This window comes from Nothobranchius furzeri, chromosome 2 (genome assembly GCF_043380555.1).
Source record: "Nothobranchius furzeri strain GRZ-AD chromosome 2, NfurGRZ-RIMD1, whole genome shotgun sequence".
NCBI classification, from domain to species: Eukaryota; Metazoa; Chordata; class Actinopteri; order Cyprinodontiformes; family Nothobranchiidae; genus Nothobranchius; species Nothobranchius furzeri.
Genome location: NC_091742.1, coordinates 58937161 through 58958637, shown reverse-complemented (window position 1 = coordinate 58958637; position 21477 = coordinate 58937161). Strand labels below are relative to the sequence as shown.

Genomic DNA, 21477 nt, shown 5'->3' with positions numbered 1-21477 from the left:
GGACCTTAAAACTTCGGCTTTGTCCGTCCACACGCAGACACCCAAAACTGAGAAAACGCAGATCTTCACTTTGGCCGGAGTTTTTAAAAAGATTCGTTTTCGTGTGAAAAAACTCAGTTTTCGTGTGGATGACAGGCCAAAACGTAGAAAAATATCTACGTTTTGGCAGATCCCCGGCTACGTGTGGACAGGGCCTCAGTGTTTGTTGGTCCATTGTCATTGTCAGCGTTGTTCTGTCCTCCTCAGGAGCTTCAGGTTTTTGCTCATGAATGAGCTTTGTTTTTGTAGCTCAGTTTGTTTTTTCTGGATTTTCTGTTTGGCCTCCTGCACCTTTGGATAATTACCCATCATCCTAAATAAAGGACTTCACTTTCTACAACCGCTCCTGCCTCGAGTGATCTGGTGTTCTGCAGTTTTGGGTCCTGACCTCCTGCGCTCAACGTGTCACAGAGAAACCGCTAAAATATGCTGGATACCAGCCCTCCAGGCCTGCAATTGAATATCCCTGCTTTATAGGGTTAATAAAGGGCCACCTAGTCCCTGTGGCCAGAATTCCACATTTGCAACTCCAGAGTTGCCGTTCCGGTCTGTTGGAGCTGACATGCATGGCGCTGCAGTCTGGTTTCTGTATGTTTCCTGCATGTTTTAGATCATGAACACAGTGATGAATCAGTCCTGTAGACACTAAAGGCTGGGGAGACATTTCAGCTGTTAGATTAAGGTGTTAAAACACAAACGCACGGTGTGGAGTTTTACTTTTGGCTCCACAAACAGACACTAGGGGGTGCTAAAAGCAAGCCAGAACTGCCTGGTCTCCCTTTAACATCACTCATCCTAGTCTAAATAACTAAATATCTAAATTTGCCCACATGTGATCTGTTCAATTACATTATTTCATTACCGTGTTCAGCAGTAAGCTACTGGAAATGCTAATAACTTGGAATGCACCAAAGAATTTGGCTGAAAATAAGCCAGAAGTGCATTTTTGGTTTTGGTCCAAAACACCAAAATTGTCGAAACAGACCGTTAGGTTAAACCCGTTTTCGGGTCATCTTGCCCCACCTCATATGGTAATTTGTTCTTTGCTTCATAAAAATAGTACATTCTGATTTCAAAGTAAAGTTTCCCCTTTTAATAATGCTGTTTTATTACGATCGCTGTTCATATCAATCAGGACGCATGTTTTCCTTCGGTTTCACACTGGCCTTTTTTCTTCTTTTACATTCTGCCACGTCTGTCACTATTAGTGCCTTTTTTTACCATGATTTCTACACCCGCCATGTCCCGAACACAGCAAAATAAGCTTTGGATCATGCGTGTGAAGCGTGTTTACTCTCACGAAGCCCACAGACTGTTGCTGCTGCTGCAGCGTCACTCTCTTCCTCACTGAACAAGTGCAAATCTTTATCAGAGGGTGATGCTACTCTTCAGAATCAGTCAGCCATTACCAGAGAAAGAGCTTTTTCAACAATGAACAGACCTGCCAGCTTTATGAGTTTCTCCTCTCTAACATTTAATAATAATCACCCTCTGTGAGCTCGTCTCGTCCTGTCTGGGAGCCGGTTTTCAAACATAAACTCTGAAAATTTGAAAAGAAACACCCAAATGTGTTGCTTAGGTTGAAGTTTCACATCGCCACTATCTTCTGGTAATACCTTCGTGAGAGATTACATTTGCAGCTGTGGCTCGTTAAACATGATATAGCGACTTTGGCGCTCAAAGGGTTAATTTAACATTTTCAGCAGGTATTTCAGGTATTAGCCTGTACGTTTATAATAATTATTTTGTTTATAATTTATTATTATTTAATGTACACGAGTGGGTCAAGTGAAACATTTTATTTATAGTTTTACTTTATATTGCGCGTTGTTGTAACGTCAGCGCTACATAAACGTTTTCATGGTTTTGTAATTGATTTATTGCAATGCCTTGATTTTAGTGCAGTTAGTACACGTCATAGCCATATATTCTATGGTTCTAATTATTGACATGATCGTTTCGCCCTTGGTTTCCTGGTATTTAGTTTTCGGTTTTGGCCAAGAATTTTCATTTCGGCGCATCTCTACTAATAATATTTTATTTCTAGTGGTAACAATGTAATGGTGGCATATTTTTTATTATGTACAGGCTGGTAAAATACTCCAGTTTAAATTATGATCAAAGATAGAAATATTTGTAAGTTGCATGCTACAACGGCCTGCCATATCCCTTCTGCAGTGTGTGGAGCAACAACCAGATTCAGGAAGCTGCTACGGGTGTGCTCCATTGCACTGCAGGCTGCAGACGTCCACAAATAAACGGGAGTGTGGGGATTTTTCTTCCGCTTGTAGAGTTCGCAACCACAGTGTTTTTTTCTGAACCCCACTTGATCGTGAGCGTGCTACCCACTAGTGTTAGCATTAGCCAATCTGCCCGTATTTTGACTTCTGATCCCAAACTTTGGACCATTTCTGCCTTTTAAAATGGTTTGTGTCTCTTCTAGTTTCTCTAATTTCCTCCACAGCACCTAGATCACCTCATTGTGCTTCAGTAAAATGAGTTCAGATTGTGAACAAAGCCTAAATGATGAAATTTGATGATTCGTTTCAGTCGTTGTTACAAGGATACTAAATAATTCTAATCCTAAGTGTACAAAAACATGCAACTGAGTCCACCAGGTCGTTAAAATATAAAAGCTGCATATTAAACGCTAAACTCCCTTAAACATTCAGTAGCTTTGCAGAAACTTGGAAGTAATTGTGTTCAGCTTTAGTTTATTAAAATGCTTTGATGCATAAGTGTATTACTTACATTAGAAAACAGATTTAATAGATATTTTATTTTCCTTTACTTTCATCAGCTTGACAGAAGTCCATTCCCGGAAAGTGTGAACGTTACAAGGTGAGTGACCTTTTTAATCTGCTCACATGCTATAAATCTTTTCACTCTTGGTGTTGCAGCACATCACCACATGTGCTGAATGGTTAGCCTCTCTAAGTTCATATAGCACATTAATACACAGAGGTAATTGTATGTGCCTGATTCTAGTCAGTTGTTACTTTATCTGTGTTGTTACTAAGCTCAGTGACCGCACATCTCTGCTAGCTAAAGATACTAATTCTGAATGGTTCAAAATGTGCAGCTTTTGTCGTGAACCTGTCAACGCGGAAGACTGAAAACCAACATCTGTTAAAGAATTTCTACTTCAATTCAATTCAGTTCAAAAATACTTTATTAATCTCAGAGGGAAATTCAGTTGTTTCAGGGCACACAATTCCAAGATCAGACATACATACATAGACACATGACAAGAACTGGTGACTGTGGTCATTCGCAACACGAGTCGCGCTACCGTTATAGATCAAGAGGGTTTATATGAGGATAGAGTCAGGGGGAGGGAACAAAAGGCACTTCAGAGTTACCCCCTACAGAGAGGATAGCTTTGCTATGCAAAAAAACACCTCAGACAGATATGCACACAGACTTCAGACGATAAACATAAGTGTCCACTAGGTGGGGAGGTAGGGTTGGGACTCTCCTCACTTCAGAGCGTGCAGCTGCAGAGCAGCGCTCATCACCTCCGTTTGGACAGGGGAGGGAGATAATGGGTTAGAGAGCACATTGACTCCTAGAGACGGTTCCACGGCCTTCACCGGTCACAGTCCCACCCAGGCTGGGATAGGGAGAACGAGTTTCTTTTTTTTTTTTTTTTTTTTTTTTTTTTACCATGTCCTGTCTGGCTGTGAAGCAAGCAGAATTGATGTCTGAATGCTGGTGACAAGCCTTACAGATTTACTCTCAGGTGGAGCATCAAAGCGTTTGCTTTTAATGTCACGCCTGATACTTAAAACTTTATTGTTATTGTTGTTGAATGCATTGTAATTCCGACCAGACACGGAGACAGAGGTGAAAGAGAAAGGAAAAGAAAAGGTGGGGAGAGAGGAGGGGGGGGGGGTGTTCCACAAAAATAAACAATGAACAAGAGTCTGCTTCTAGACCTGCAGAAAAGGACAAAAAAAAGGGACACAACAACAATACAACAAGATCTAGCTATCACTGCGTCAACTTGGAGAAATATATAATCAACATTGCTTAACTGAAGAATCACGATAATAAATCACAGTGCATTAAGTGCCCACCATAGTCTTAAGACCTGTGTTTAACGTTCCCAAGCCCATACTTTTGAGAGCACCATGTGAGCACCTGTGTGTGTACACGCGCTTGTTTATGTAAGGTTTCTCTATAGGAGCGTCCAACAGAGAGTATCAGGGACCACAGATCCGCCCCCCAAAGATGCGCAGGAGACGGGGGGAGCTCCAAGTCCCAGAGATCCAGGCGCTGCCCCAGAACACAGGAACCTCAAGGAGACTGCAACCAGGAAGGCCCCCGCCCCCCTCGAGAGGCACAGAGGATCGCCCCGGAGGGCCACAACCAGCAGCCGGCAGAGTCCCGGGAGACATCAGCGGCAAGCCCACAGGCCCGCCCGCAGCCTCCCACCCCCTAGCCGGCCGAGCCCGGGACCCAGTGACCCGGGACCCAGCGACCCGGGACCCAGGGGCGACCACCCCCGCTGGGGACCCAGCAGAGCCCAGGGACCCAGACCCCACCAGGCAGCCACCGGGATCTATCAGGCAGATGCCTGAAACTTAAACCCCCAGACCCGGTTGCCACGAACACTCAGGCAGACCATGGCACAACCCCTCACACCAGGTGTGGCAGGGGGAGGGGGGACAAAGATCTATATCGTCAAGAGAGGTTCCAGGAGAGGGGAGGAGTCAAAGGCCCCACCTGACATATACAGTCATACACAAACACAGTCACACAGTCCCTCCCTCATGCTCACACATGCACATACAACCCAAGACTTACAAAAATGCACGCCGGACACCCACTCATGCTCCCCATACACACCCTATTCACTCTGGTCCCGGTACTGCTGCACATTGGGTACAACCATCACCGGTAACCAGAGTTTGACCCTTTCTGCTGGGGTGCTGATGAGCAGGCTCCCCCGCCCAACGCTGAGCACAGCAACCCACCACCCCAAACCCCAACCGGACGGCCAGATCTCCCTCCTAGCCTCCAGCCCCAGGAGGCCTAGCAACAACAGAGGTGGCTAAGACCCCTAGTCTCCCTCCGCCTGCTCCAATATAGTGTTGTGTGATCATGAGGTGTATTCCATGGCTGTGGTGTGTGGGCAGTGCAGGCATCATCCGGCCTATGCCAGCTGGTGCCACCGCACCACCCCACTTACACCCTCAGCCCTCGTGTATAAGTGCGGTTTAAAATTGGAAGTGGGCACCGGCACCCGGGAGGAGGCTGAAATATCCCCCTGCCAAATGCCGTTGAATGTGCTCACTCCCAAGGCCCTAAGTGTGTGTTTGTGTGGAATGTCGTCAGTGGAAGTGTATAAGGTGCAAATAAAATGTGGGGGGCAGGTTGCCACAAGAATGTGGAAATGGGGTCCATACCCGCACTCCCTGACTTGCCCAACCCCCAAGGTCCTATGTGTATGTTTGTGTGATGATGTGAGGGAGCAGGAGGAGAGAAATATGCGGGGATGGGGAGGAATGGCTGGCTGGGCTTAGCCCTCCAGGGAGCCAGCTCCCCTACTGGCCCCAATAGGCACTTCTGCTGTCAAACTGCCACCCAGGGCATGGAGACCCCAGCCCATCCTGCCAGGGCCCAAAGCAGCAGCATTACAGAGCCTCACGGAGTCCAAGGGCACCAACCCAGCCCCACCCCAGCAGAATATCTATGCCCATCCCTGCATTTGCACAACATCCAGAATATATAAGACATGGGACATCCAGGTAAGGTTGGGTCCTCCCCCTCCTGAACCTCCCCCTCCCCTGTGATGGAATGGCAGAGGAGCCAAGGTCTACCTGAGGCCCCCGAACCCGGGCCAGGCACTGCTGCGTGTTCCTGCCTTCTTCCCGGCAGCATACATGTCAGGACCCGACCTCCAAGGCCCCGCCCAGATGCCCACACGGGGCCGGCCACCCCCAAACCCCGAGCCCCCAGGCCCCCACCCAGACCCGCCCAGGGGCATTGCAGCCGCCAGGCAGTGACCCATGGCCGCTGCCAAGCCCCCCAAGGGGCCCCACTCACAACTGCCAGCAGTCCACCCCCCGAGGCAACCCAAGCACCTCCAGAGGGGGGCAACGGCCCCCCAGTCCCAGACACCCCCAGTGAACCCACCTCCAGGGAACATCCGGATACTCCAAACTCAGACCCCACACCCCCCCACCCACACCATCCCGTAGGACAACATCAACGGCCCCCCACCCTCGCTATGTGATGGAACCGATCAAAGGAGCCCAGAGAGATTCATCTGAAGTGGAAGCAGAGGCTATATCAAGTGCAATATGATCTAACAAAAGATTTCTATACTGGTTAATGCAGAGAGTTTCTCTATTTTTCCAATTCAAGAGGATAGTTTTCTTAGCGATGCATATGGCAGTCAGAACCACGTGAACCACAGATGTTTCAATCGGGACATCGTCCAGGTTTCCCAGTAAACAAAGAGAGGGGGAAGTTGGGATATGACATTTCAGACATTTTGACAGATCCTCACATACTCTACCCCAAAATTCCTGGACAGGTGGGCAGGACCACAGTGCATGAATGTAATTGTCAGGAATGTTGTTTGTGCAGTGTGTACAGGTGTCAGACGACACAAACCCCATCTTGAACATCCGATGACCTGTATAGTGTACTCTGTGTAGAATTTTGTACTGAATTAATTGTAAATTGGGGTGTCTGATCATTTTAAAAGTTTTTAAACAAGTTTGGGACCAGAAGTCCTGGTCAAAGCTAACTGATAGATCCACCTCCCATTTTTCAATAGGGATTGCAATTTTATCGTCTATTTTGGACAGTGTCTTATATACTTTAGACAGTAGTTTGGGGGGTTTGAGATTATAAAAGTCTAATACCCTTGGTGGTGTTTGTAATTCTATTTTATTGAGCTTAAATTTTTGTTTGACTACAGATTTAATTTGGTGATATTCTAAAAAGCTATTCTTATCCATTCCAAATTGGGAGACTATTCTATTAAATGGGATGAAGTCCAATCCTTCATATATGTGTTCCAGGTATAGGATTCCTTTATTATTCCAGTCCGGAAGGTTCAACATTTTGTTGTTTTGCAAAATGTCAGGATTATTCCAGATAGGTGTGCGTCTGCATGGTACTAGTGAAGACTCTTTCATTTTAAGATACTCCCACCATGCTGTCAGAGAAGTGCTGATACTAATACTTTTGAAGCTTTCATGTTTTCTTATGCTTGAGCTAATAAATGGTAAGTCTGAAAGCTCTATCGTATTGCAAAGTGTCTGTTCTATATCTAACCAGGACTCATCTAGTGAGTTATCTTGCAACCATCTTGGTATATATTGCAGCCTGTTGGCTAAGAATTAATAATAAAAGTTGGGTAAATCCAGTCCTCCTCTGTCTTTGGTCTTCTGAAGTGTTTTCAAGCTAATTTGTGGAGGTTTATCCTGCCAAAGGAATTTAGTAATTGAGGAGTCCAGAGATTTAAACCAGTCAGCTGGTGGTTTGTTTGGGATCATCGAGAATAAGTAATTCATTCTGGGTAAGACCATCATTTTAATTGTAGCCACTCTCCCATAAGTAATATTGGAAATGATTTCCATCTTGCAAGATCATCTTCCACTTTCCTTAAAAGTGGGATGTAGTTTAGTTTGGTTAGATCTACTAACTTGGGAGAGATATTAATTCCCAGGTATGTGATATTCCCTGAGGGAGAACGAGTTTCCATGGCGACGGCAGCAGTCCACATTTCTTCTGAGGGGAGTTTTCACTTCAGCCTCACAGGCTTCAAGGGCACCAGATTCAGATAACAAGAATTGTTTTGGGTACAGACAGAGATAATTTCCTCTCTGCCTTAGAGTTCTGTCGGTCTCCAACCCTTCCAGGTCCAATAATGGCGTTATCAAACTATTCAATCCTTAACGTCCTGTTAAAACTGCTATATGGTTGTTTTCTTACAAGCAGCTGTGCATTTATTTTTCTCCGTCCATCGCACAAGGAGTATTGGTCAGGATCAGGAGAACTTAAAAGTACTTTTTCCACAACTTAACACAAACCTCCACTAATGTCAGGAACACTTCATGACAACATTGTTGGTGTTGCTTCCTTGGCTTTAGCAGCAACATTAAACGCGTTTTTGCTTTTGCAGCTGTCTGAGCTTTGAACTTCTAGACCTAATGAGAAATGTCAGCTGCTTCTTAAGTCCTACAAACCAACTGTTAGGACCCGCATAAGGGGTTGGGTGGTTGAACAGACATGGAAGTGTTGTAACGCTAACAATAAAGCAAGTGTCTCCTTCTCAATGGTCGAGTACCGGGTTTGGCAGTCACTAAACTTCTTGGAGTAATACGCGACGGGACGTAGTATATTTTGTTCATCCGACTGCAACAGCACCGCACCCACACCGGTTTGACTGGCATCTATTTCCAACTCAAAAGGCCGTTCAGGATTGGGAGCTTTTAGCACTGGGACTGAGGCCACAATAAGTTGTGGGTGTGGGTGGTAGATGAGCAAGTAACTCATCCAAGTTGTGCAACCGCGGACTGATTCTGTTCGGCAGGACCACGTCCACTTCACTGCTCGGGCTTGACTCAACCAGAACACCAGCTGCGCACTCTGGTGAAGTGTATGGAGGGCCTGAAGTGTCGGGACAATGGTACAGTTTTAGCTGGTTGATATGGCACATACGGAACTTTCTTTCGTCCTGGGGTATTGACAGAGTAATTTACATCACCAATCTTTTGAGCATTAGTGAATGGCTCTTCAAACTTGGCACCAAGAGCTCCACTAGTTATTGGCATTGGGTCACTCATGTTCCCAACCTGTGAACGAGACACTCTGACAGACACTCATGCTCTTCCATGTAGATCAGTGGTTCCCAAACTTATTTAGCCGCGCACCCCCTTCTATGTCCCAACCATGTCGACCCCCCACATCGGGGCATGGCTCTCTCTCTCTCTCTCTCTATATATATATATATATATATATATATATATATATATATATATATATATATCATATGTCAAGCTAAACAGACAGGTTAAAAAAATTCCCCATCATTTTCATTTTTTAAATAGTAATTAATAAACATTCGATACCATTACAATTTCCTTTGATTTCGTTTTAAATAAATATTTAGAGTGCCCAGGTAGCACGTAAACAATGCAATTTAACGGTTTTCTTAAAGTAGGAACGTTTAACCTGTGCGGCCAGAGCGCTCTCCTTCCTTCTGTTCTGCGTAAACCTGAACTGATCACCTACTTGTGCGTAATCAAATGTCAATAGGGGACAAGATATAGCCATGATGTTCACTTTTACCTCAGACTGACTTATTGCTGTTTTATGGTGTGGCTGAATCTGCGATCCGCTGCCACGCGGACTGGAACAACAAATGCTGCAGTAACATGAGATGTGGTCAGGTTCATGAGGAGTCACTGGCTGGAACGGACCCGACTCATCCCAGAAGCTAATATCTTAATTTGACCTTGAATGAAAAATAACCTCTTAAAAGTTTTTATCACGGTGGAGGCAGCGTTCATTTCTGCCTTCAGTCTGACGGCGCGCCGGAGTTAAAGCAGCGTGTGCGCTTATTGAATCTGTGTGTGTGCGCGCGCGGCACAGCCACTCAAATCACCGCGTCTCGCGCTATTTAAACCAATGTTGTAAAATTCCTTCTGCCCAGCCCAGATGTGCTCACATGTGCACCCGTGAGCCGTGGTTCAGCTGGAACGCGTCTGACCTCTGACAGACGCACTCTGAACTTCAGATCTTCAGCGCGCTGTTAATAGCCTGAATGGGAATCATTTCTTGTTATTTAGTTACATCCACAATGTTCTGTGTGTGAGGTTTACAATGTCAGAACACCTGCATGAGACAGGGTGTTACTTACAATCTGCCAGAATGACTCACCACCTTCAGATTCCTCCAACACCGATAAAAATGATCAAATACGGAACATATCGGCGTGCGCAGGCCAGAGTGCTGAAGCTCGGCGCATTGTTATTATGAAGCTAGGGCACATGTGGAGGACCCGCGCGCGTGCAAAAATATACTTGTTTTCAATTACATTTATTGTGCCCACTTACTTTTTCTTTGGCCCACCCACAAATGAGTTTCTACGCTAATGGTGACATATGACAGACTTCTCTGAGCTCCGCAGCCATTACACTTTTCACCTCGCGCACCCCCTAGCGGCAGCTCGCGCACCCCTGGGGGTGCGCGCACCACACTTTGGGAATCCCTGATGTAGACAATAGGTTTGTCAACCACCTGAGGAGCAGGTTTAACTTTGCCCCAGCTATATCATTTCCTAGTAACACAGCAACACCAGACACAGGCAGATCCTTTTGTTAGTTGGCAATCCAAAGTCACTTCATGCAACGGATAGGAAATGGTTTCTGAATTCAAGCCTTTTAGTAAGATGGACACACCTTTGTGACTCGTCACTTAATGGAAACACTTCTGCTAACAATAGTTTATGGTAAGCACCTGTATCACGCAGAATCTTAACAGGTACCGGGGCAGTTTCAGAGAGAAATAGGTGAATGGGCAAAATTAGAGATGGGCATTCCTTACTTTGAGCCAACAGTGCAATTTCATGAGGAGATGCCCCCTGTCAAGCATTTTTTTCCCCTGCAGTACCTCACAATCTTTAAGATGACCTTCGTGCACTGTTGTTGTTTTTGTAGGTTCAGTCGGGCCTATCTTCTTTTTTACAAAAAGACTGGTAAGAATCAGTGAATATTTCCAGTGAGAATACATTGTTTGGTGGTAATGGCAGCATTAAGCAGCTTCAGAAATAACTAACAGTTACTTTTCTCTTTCTAAATTATTTTGTAGGAACTCAAGACGTCTGCAACAAAGTTGACCCAACTGCTGCCAGTGAAACCCCAGATCAGATCTCAAGCACTGACGATGATTTGAACAAGGAGGAGAGAGACAACGAACCTGGTGAAGCACCGAAGAGATCAAGAGAGGAAGACGACTGCGAGCAAACAGGAAAAAAGAAGAAAAGGAGAGAATGTGAAAATCCTCACTTGTGTCCTGCAGACATGAAAGTGAAAGGCAACGATACTGATGAGCAGGAGGGAAACAGAAATCCATCCTCTAGCAGAGATCAGCGTGAAATAACAGATGCTGAACTGTCAGATCCACCTGATCCGAGTGTAGACTGCCACCCTGAGAACAAAGAGCCAGCTAAGAGGGAAGCAAATGAATTTGATGCCAACCAAGATTTCAAACCTGGAGACAGAAAAATATCAGGTGGGCCTGCTGGACCCAACAGCCAAGGTGAGATGAGTCAATTTAAAAGTAAATCAACAAATGAATCAGAAGGGACTCAACGAGCAGAAAATAAAGTCAGTCATGAGACAGGACACTCTGACAGTGAAGTAAACGTGTCACATGCTGATGACCAGGAAGAAAAGAGCCATCTGTCTTCTACTAAAGATCTATTTGAGTCTACAAACACGACACCAAGTGGTTTTAGATGTGAAGAGAGTGGAATGTTAGATGTACTTGCTGTAAACAAAGATGAAACAAGAATCCCAGACAAACCTGCAGAGGACAAGGATGAAGACTCTAAAGAAGATCAGACTGAAGTTTGGGATCATGGAAAAGCCAAACAAACTGAGGATGACAAAATGGGACCAGATGTTGATCCTGATTTTAATGTAGAGAACATGTTGCCATTGCCTTCTGCCCATGACACGAAACAGGAGATATTTCATGGCCAGAATCTGTTAGATGAAGAACAGAAAGTCAAACACAAGATGAATAGATCTGACAGTCATTTGCAGGACACACCACCACACCATGAAAACCTTGGTCCAGTGGAAGAACACAGAAGTTTGCCTTCTGCCGACCATGAGACTGAGGGCAACGGTTTTGAAAACAATAAACAGACAGAGAATAAAGAGGTGGAAGCAGATAAAAGTCCTGATTTTAAACACGTAGACGATGAAACAGCTTCTGCACCTGATGGGCCAGAGAGACAACAGGACATGGTACATACACAGGACAACCTAATGGACACAATGGCACAAAGAAACATAAAAAACCAAGAGTGGGATCACTTCCATATTCCAGATATGGCTGTGGAGGATGCAGGCACAGATGACCTTGAAAAAGGCATAAATGTGTTCTCTAGTGGGCATCAGACCAAAGTGAAGGTTGATGAAGGGGCAAACCAATCTGAGGTTGATCCAATGACATTAAGAGACAAACAGAATCAGACAGAGGACACAGATGGTCTGACAGGTCATGAGAGCCAAGCAGGGCTTAACGATACAGAGAGGACAGCAATGCCTGCAACAGGTGATGATATCCAGAACAAAATGGAAGGAGAACATCAGGCAACAAGCTCTGCATGTTGTTCAGAAGGACTGTTAATGCTGAAGGACGATGAAGGAAACAGAATCATTCTCCCTAGTGATGATCAGAGGAAAGTCGGGGATCCTGAGAAAGCAGAACCACCTGAGACAGAAGAGATCAAACTAGACGTTCAGCAAGACTCTCACAGAGTTGAACAAGACAAGATATCAGTGGATAAAACCGGTGATGAGCTGATAAATCACAACAATATTAACAACAACCAGAATCAGACAAACACTAACCAAGAAGAAAACACAAGTCTGCCCTCTGCTGGAGACCTGAATGAAGTGAAGCATCCTGAATACGCAGAAATAGCCCAGGCTGATCAGACCACACTAGATCCTATCGTCAGTAAAGAGTCACTTTTAACGGCTCCAGCTAACAGACAAGATAAGTCGAGTGATGCACAGGAGAAAGTATTAAAAGAAAAGACTGAAGAAGATGAACAGACAGAAAAGGAGGAAAAACAGGAGACTGATCATTTCAGTCCACAGAACGTTACCAATAACACTGCAGATGCTAAAAACCAGGAAGGGCTAGAAAACGCAGAAGCTGCCATTAATCAGGAATCTAAATCTGGAGGCAGTGAAACTATTGTTGGATCTGTTGCTCTTCACAGTCTGCATGACGTGAGCGATGTTCACAGGTTCGTGGATGGAGAGAAAGATGAGAATGTGCAGACAGAAACCGGTTTAAAAGAGGACGCAGAAGACAGGACAATGACAAATGCAGATAATGAATACAAAGAAGACAAAAATATGTCCTCCAGTGACAATCAGAAAAACATTGTAGATCCTAAAAAGTCTCCTCCACCTGTATTGGATCAGGTCACACCAGACACAAAGCATGACTCTAAACCTGTGGACGGTGAAATGTCTCCTCTACCTGCTGCAGGTGGCACGCAAGAACAGCTGAGGGAGGCAGAAATGACTGTAAATGTAGACGACAGCCAACAGATGGAGGAGGAGGGAGAACAGGATGCAGGAATGTCCAAGAACTCACAAGAAGTGATAAAGAAAGACAAGGACACTGAAGATCAGGTAGAAATAAGAAGTCTGTCCTCTTTTGAAGATCAGAGAGAAGTCGGAGATGATGAAGACAAAGAATCAACTGAGAGTGAAGAGAGAAAACCTGATGCCGACCAAGGTTTTAAACCTGGAGATGGAGAAATATTAGGTGGACCTGCTGGACATGAGAGACAAGGTGAGCTGAGTGAGGCACAGGCATGGACGTTAACAGACAAGAAGACGGATGAGAAGGAACATGAAAAAGTAAAACGCGAGACAGAAAACCCTTACAGAAAGACAGAAGACACAGCAGTGAAGGATGGAGATCCTCCTAACCAGGAAGAAAACCATCAGCTCCCCTCTAATAGAGACAATGAGCCTCAGAACAAGGAACCAGCTACGTTTGAGGAGATGAAAACAAACCGTGAACAGTTTAGTCCAACTGCTGGCCCTGACAGCGAAAGTGAGACAATCCATTTAAAAAGTAAATCAACAAATGAAAAGTCAGAAGAGACTCAAGAGGCAGAAAATAAAGTCCAACATGAGACAGGAATCTCTGACAGTCACGTAGAAAACATGGCAGATGCTGATGACCAGGAAGGAAAGGCCAATCTGCCTGAAGATCCGTCTGAAGTGAAAGATTGTGGTACAGACCAAAACCCCGAGCTTACTAAAACAAGTCAAGGTGGTTTTCGACCTGAAGAGAGTGAGTTGTTCATTTTACCTACTGCAGACAAAGATGAGACCAGTAGTCCAGACATGTCTGCAGAGGACATCCCATCAAAGGAGGAAGATTTGAAAACAGACAGTAATTCACTCTCTAACGGAAATCAGAGTAAAGTTGTGGATCATGAAACGACCAAAGAAGCTGAAGGTGACCAAATGAGACCAGATGTTTCTCCTGTTGAACACAAAATGTCACTAATGACTGCTGGCCGTGACATCAAACAGGACGCTGTTGATGGACAAAATCTGTACGATGGAGAAAAGAGAAACCATGGGACAGAAAAATCTGACAGTCATTTGCAGGACATGACATCACAGGGTGAAAAAACTGGTGACCACGTAGAAAACAGCAGTCTGTCCTCTTCTGAGGATAAGAATGAGATCCAAGATGTAAGGAAAGGTGTGTCCGCTGGACCTTTAAATGATGCAGAGAGGACAGTAACTGATGCAACAGATGAAGGTAAAGAGATCATAAAGGAGGAAGAACATCAGACAAGAAGCTTTCCAAGTCATTCAGAAGAAAAGGATGATGACCATGAAGGTAACCGTGATGATCAGAGTGAAGTCAGTGATGCTACAGAAGCAGAACCACCAGAGACAGAAGAGATCAAACTAGAAACGAGAGAAAAACAAAACTCTGACAGAGCTGAAGAAGACAAAACATTACAGGATAAAGTCACTGCTGAGCTGTTCAATTACAATAATAACAGTTATGAAGATCAGACTGAATCAGGGGAAAAGGCCAAAGAGGTTGAAAAAACCAGACCAAACACTAGCCAAGAAGAATGTGTAAGTCTGTCCTCTACTGGGGACCAGAATGAAGTGAAGCATCCTGAATCAGAAACACCTCCGGGTGATCAGACCTCATTAAATGTGAAACAAGAAACCTCTGACAGGACGATGAAGGACACTGATGATGACCACAAAGAAGACAAAACTATGCCCTCTAGTGATGATGATCCGAATGAAGTGAAGGATGCTGGGAAGTCTGATCTGCCTGAAATGGATCAGGTGACTCCAGATGTGAAATGTGATGGTAAACCTGTGGACAGTGAGATGTTTCCTCTACCTCTACAAGACGAGCTGAGTGATGTCAACTCAGCAACAGACAAGAATAAAACAAAGAAAGACGACTATGACCATCAGTCTCTGGACATGACATCACAGGACACTGATGACCCGGGAGAGGACATAAAGCTGCTTTCTGCTGATGATCGGAATAAAGTCAAGGATTCTGAAAACCAAGAACCAACTGAGAGTGAAGATTTTAGGTCAGATCTGAATCAAGATTGTAAACCTGGAGAAAGTGAAACATCAGTTAAACCTGCAGGACACGAGGGGCGAGATGTATGCATGTTAGCCATAGATGTGAGAGAAGATGAGACAGAAATGTCCGACAGTCATTCAATCCACATGACGTCACAGGATCAACACACTGACCTGGAAGATCAGAATCAGACCAGAGGTCCTGAAAAGGAAGAGCTAGTTGAGTTAGTAGAGGTGAGAGATGAGTGTACATCTATAGGCAGTGAAAGGTCAGCTGGACTTGCAGCGTTCTACCAAAACCCCAAGAGTGTTGAGGAAGAGAAGTCAGGAAATGTCACCAACAAAGAGACCCAAAGGTCAGCCAACAGATCCAAACATAAAGATGTGAGAGTGGTGGTTGGGAACCAGGAAGAAAGCAGAACTCTGCTTCCGGCTGAAGTTCCTGAAAACGCATCTCAGCCTGAGGTAGAATCATCATGGGACCGACACAAATATCGCTACTTTATAGGAATAGGACTAGTGTCTTTCTTGCTGTTGTGTTTCATTGGAGCTGCTTTGTTTGAGCTCTTCAGAGGGGAATATTAGGTTAGACTCCATAACTTTGGTGTCATTTTTTTTTACCTGTTTTTTGGGTGATTGTGTTTATTTTTGTTAAATGTGATTCATCTGTTGTTTTTATTGTACTCATCTCCACCACAGGTCGGCTAATCATTTTAACAAGTAAAAAAAACATGGTCACGATCAATTTTGTTACACTCCTCACCCCTGCCACGTGGACCTCAAGGGATAAACCATCAACCCTGCTCAATGGTCAACTTTCCTCGCGGGGTCACCCATAAAGACAGTGGGAGAGTTAAAAAAAATAAACATCCAATACCATTAATTTTCATTCATTTGTAAATCATGTTTAGTGTAAATAAGCTGACCAGAGTGCTCCTGTAACATATTATTGTGACTATTAAACATTTTCACTTGAAGTAGGAACATTTCACCTGCTGTGGCCCAAACACACAGTCTCTCTCACCTTCCTCCTGCTCCGCATACACCTGAACCATGCTCCTGCTGAATGAAATGTCTCTAGGTGGTTTACTGAAGAGGATGTAGTCGAGCTTCTGTTGCCTCAGACAGACTCGTGGCTGTTTTAATGTTGTGGAGGCTGAATCTGTGCTGTAGACTGGAACAAGCACCATTTCACCCATTGTTTTAAAATCAGGGAACCTTTCTCCAAATGAATTACCTAGAAGTCAGCAAGACTGTCTGAATGAAGGGTTTCCAGACCCGTGTAGCATCATGAAATGTCCTATTTTTGACCTAAAGGTCATGATCTGCTGCGTCTGCTCGAGTGGAGACAAAGTCTCTGACAGCCTAATCTACACGATAGTGGCCAAGGTCTTTCATGCACTCTGCTCATCTGAACTGCTTCACCTGTTACAGCTCAATACGAAGATGGAGAACTCTTTTGATAAACACATAATCAACAACTTTGTTATTACCAATAATAATGTGAGCCCAATGTTCAATCAATCTGTGAAATGACAATGTTATTACTTGATATTATAATCCTGGACATTTGCACTAGACACTGATGACACGTAATGCTAAAGTCACAAGACACATTTCCTTTTGTCTGATCCAATCAGAACCTTTGTTTCTGGCTAAGCATGGTTATCTGTGGTGTTTGTATAAACCCTCTTTTGCATGTCAAATTCTGATTCACCAGTAAACCAAAATATGACAATTATAAAAACTATCCCACGCCACCTTTTCTTTAGTTAAAGCGTTCTAGAAAAGTCTCAGACAGGCCATCCGGACTTCCTCTTCAGCCAAAAGAACCTCGACAAACTGGATAAAATCTGTTGCAAGTTACACCTGACCGCAACGGTTCCTTCAGAATAAAAGCTGAACCTCACGACCCCTTCAAGGTCTCGCTGACACCAGTGATAACCTGTCGTGACCTCGGAGCATTCTGAGACTAGACTGGTCGGCACCGCTGCTTTTCTACCGGCTTCGGTACCAAGGAGGATCCACAGACCTCGACATTCTGGATCTAATCGGAGGCTTCCCCTGGGGTACGTAGACCGACAGATGGTGTTTCATGTGTGTTATAAATCTCCTACTAAAGTTTAGAGCGAAACATTCACTCCCACTCAGAACTAAATGCTTCTCCGGTTCCGCTGGTTCTGATGACAACATTCCACACACACACACCATCATCATTTCACGTCTCACTCCACCTTAGTGATTGGGGTCTTGTTTCATCACACACGGTGAATTTTTAATAGTTTAGATTAGTGTCATGTTTCCTGTTTGTAGTTCCTCTTGTTAGGTGTCAAGTTATTTCAATTATTCATTTTTGTAATAAATATTTGGACTTACATTTTATTGTGTTCTGGTCATTTATATTTTAGTATTGATGTAATTTATAGTAAATTCTATTAAAAGGTGTTCCATTTATCTTGCATATTTTTATAAAAAGTAACTAAATAGTTTATAACTCTGACGAAGACATTCTGTCAAAATGTTAGTTCTTTTTTATTTGCACCTAATAAATTATTAGATTGATCCCTGAATGCTTTTGATCCTGGCCGTGAGAACTGGAATTCAACTGGATGCAGCACGGTGCCTGTTGTTTGTAACAATTGTTGTTTTTCTTGGTAATTACTTACATTTATTAGAGATGTGAATCTTCACTTGTCTCCCGATTCGATTCGATTATTGGGTCAACAATTCGATTCGATATCCCGATGCATCACGATTATTTCATATTGATTTGTTTTCATCGATAAATAGATGTCAGATAATTGCTTTTTTATTTATTTATTTTTTAAATCAAAAACTTAATTGACACAACCTGCCATCCCTCAAAAGCTCTCCACTCACAACAGGTTAGGACAAAACATTGTAAACATTTAAGAAGATTTAACAAAGTAAAACATCTGTTTCCTCGTTCAACAGCCACGCCTCAGGCTGAGAAAAACACGTTTTGCAAAAACTCACAAAATCTGAAAAAGGCCTGAAACCTACAGGACACATAATGTAATAATAAAATCCATAATGGGTTCATATATGAGTGTTTAATGTCTCTAAGCAGCTCTAGAGTCAAATATTTATGCCACAGTTCAAGGGTGTCAGAAATAACACCAAATGAAATGTTTGACTTAGTTATTTTATTTGAACCCAGTGGTTCATTTCTGAAATGTTGGAGAATGAGTCAAGTTCTGTTTGATGCAGAAAATAAAACACATTATAAACTTCCAATAATATTTAAGATGTGTGTTTTATTCTTTCTGATAATGACACCAACAGAAGGCTGTGGGCTGGATTAGGATTAAATTACCCAGCTGATGGATCAGCTTCACTAACCAGCTAACTACAAACCTTTCCACTAACCTGTCCTGTGGGACCCTCACCATGTGACCCTCATGTCCATGCTGTCTCTGGAGGAGCAGATAGGAGACAAGACCTCCTGTAACTTAAAATGAACCAAAGCTTCCTCCCAGCTTCTCTTTAAGCTGAATTTAACATCAGTTTATCATCATGAAACAAAAGAATAAAGTGGAACAAGAACTTCTATCTTCTATTTCTCTCTCCTTTTAACTTCTCTGTGTCCCTAAAAAAAAGAGACAGATGATCACGCTGCAGCTGCCGTCACTGACCCCGCCCCCTCCCCAAGACCGGATCTCCTGGCATCACAGCACTCGGTCTGACTGAGCGCTTCCAGGAGAAATAATAATTAAATTATGAAAATAATAATGTGTGTTAGGTGTTATATTCTGGTCTCATTCACGACAAACTCCAGAATATCTATTTCCTACCCAACGGGGTAGTAAGGTTTATTAACAAGACTTCACCAACATACAGTCTCTGCCGGCATCATATAACGGTGCGTACTCTAAAAACGCCCGTGCAGCAACACAACACACTGCGGAACCAACCAAGCCAAACAACAATGCACATCATTACATCCCTTCTCTCTTTTTTTTTTCTTTCTTCTCACTAAGGGAGAAACAATATGAAACACTAACAGAACACAAAAACATTCCACTATTCGAACATATACATTTCTGCAACTGTAGTGGACATGTGTGTCCATAGAACACATAACTTCTCCCCTCAACCAATAAAGACTGTCAAGTCCTCATTATGGAACATAGTCCTTGTACCGAAGTGGTGGAACCACTTTGCGGCCTGACCGTGTCCTGATACCCCCTGTTACCACGTCAGACTCAATCCGCTGCTCACGACTTCCCGACGGATCAGTCACTGAGCTGCTCAGTGCCCCAGTGTCTGTCATGGCATTGTCTGGATCCATCACGCCTGCATGTCTCAGGTGCCTCCGATTCCTCCTCAGGACACTCCCAGAATCCAACCGAACCTCATAGGACCTCGGGTCAACAGTCCCAACAACCACTCCCCTGCTCCAAGTGGAGTGGCGGTCCAAAGGCTGAACTCTGACACTGTCCCCAAGCGTCAAAGAGTCCATGTCACGTGCTGACCGATCATAGCACTCTTTTTGGCGCTTCTGTTTCATCTGCAACTCCCGCCGGGCAGGAATGACTTTTGGCCTTAGCAGGCTCGCCCTGGTTGGCAAAAGCGTCCGTGTTCTCCTGCTGAGCAGCCTCTGAGCTGGGCTGGTCTCCAGGCCTTGTGATGGTGTGTTGCGATGGTCCAGAATCGCCAGATACGGGTCCTGCCCCGCCAGTTTTGCCTTTAGCAGCAGCCTTTTCGCTGTCTTCACCGCTGATTCGGCCTTCCCATTACTCTGAGGGTAACCTGGCGAAGATGTTTTGTGCTGAAAATCCCACAGTCGACTAAATCTCAGAAACTCACCGGACGTATACTGTGGTCCATTATCTGAGACAACAATGTCTGGGATGCCCTGTCTGGCAAAGTGGGCCTTCAACTTCCTAATCACTGTGGTGGACTTAGTGTCCGGGAGATAGTCGATTTCCCAGAAGTTTGAATAGTAGTCCACTGTGATAAGGTAGTCCTTGTTGTCAAACATGAACAGGTCTGAGGCCACCTTAGCCCATGGTCTCGTCGGGATCTCGTGAGGAACCAAAGTCTCTTTCTGCTGTCTGTAATCTACTGACCTGCAGATGTCACACTTAGTCACATACGTCTTAATTTGTTCATTCATGCCTGGCCAATACGCACACTCTCTGGCTCTCCGTAGGCAACCTTCTACACCTAGGTGTGTCGAGTGCAGTCTGGCTATGATCTGCTGTCTCATGACAGTCGGGACAACAACACGTTCACCCCTAAAGACAAGTCCATCCTGACTACTCAGTTCATCCTGGAACGAGAAGTATGGTCTGATGTCACCGTCCATGTCTCTTTTGTCAGTTGGCCACCCTCTGTGAATTGTGTCTATGAGGGTTTGTAGTGCTTTGTCCTCCTGTGTAGCAATCCTTATGCTGTTTAATCTGTCTGGTGAGATGGGTGCATGAGTGACCATGTTAATGCTCTCTATTTCCTCCTCTATGGAGCCCTGAGGTGCGCACTCTGGAAGATATGCCCTACTCAACGTGTCAGCTAATAGCATGTCTTTGCCTGGCACATACACCACATCTAAGTCATATTTCTGAATGCGCATAAGCATCCTTTGCAACCGTTTGGGTGCACTCAACAGCGGTTTCCTTACAATGGTCTCCAAAGGTTTGTGATCACTGTGTACAACCACTTTACGACCATAAGTGTACTGGTGAAACTTCTCCAAACTGAAAACAACAGCCAAAAGCTCCTTCTCTATCTGGGCATAACCTTGCTCTGTACGTGTAAGAGCTCTACTCGCAAAAGCCACAGGCTTACCCTTCTGCATGAGTGCTGCACCTAATCCTTTGTCAGAAGCGTCACACTGTACTGTCAGCTCTTCCTCTGGGCAGTAGTATTTCAGGACTGGAGCCACTGCTATAGTCTCTTTCAGTCTCTGGAAAGCATCTTCATGACGAGTCGTCCAATTCCACTCACTGTCTTTGTGTGTCAGTCGTCTCAGTAAGTCACAGTGATCAGACAGATGTGGGCAAAACTTTGCTAAGTAGTTCACCATCCCTAACAGTCTCTGCACTGCCTT

At 44.4% G+C, this 21477-nt stretch overlaps 1 protein-coding gene across 4 annotated transcripts in view; it reads left to right on the top strand.

Annotated features, from left to right (window-relative positions):
• The window catches only part of LOC107395802 (uncharacterized), a 30721-nt gene extending 12940 nt beyond the window's left edge, over nucleotides 1-17781 (top strand). For all 4 annotated transcript variants that reach the window (XM_054747730.2, XM_054747729.2, XM_054747733.2 and 1 more), the window contains exons 10-12: nucleotides 2840-2880; nucleotides 10722-10759; nucleotides 10873-17781. In XM_054747730.2, the coding sequence (XP_054603705.2) occupies nucleotides 2840-2880; nucleotides 10722-10759; nucleotides 10873-15989 (5196 nt within the window). In that variant the 3' untranslated portion in view covers nucleotides 15990-17781. The remainder of the gene's footprint in view (nucleotides 1-2839; nucleotides 2881-10721; nucleotides 10760-10872) is intronic.
• Nucleotides 17782-21477: the final 3696 nt, after the last annotated feature.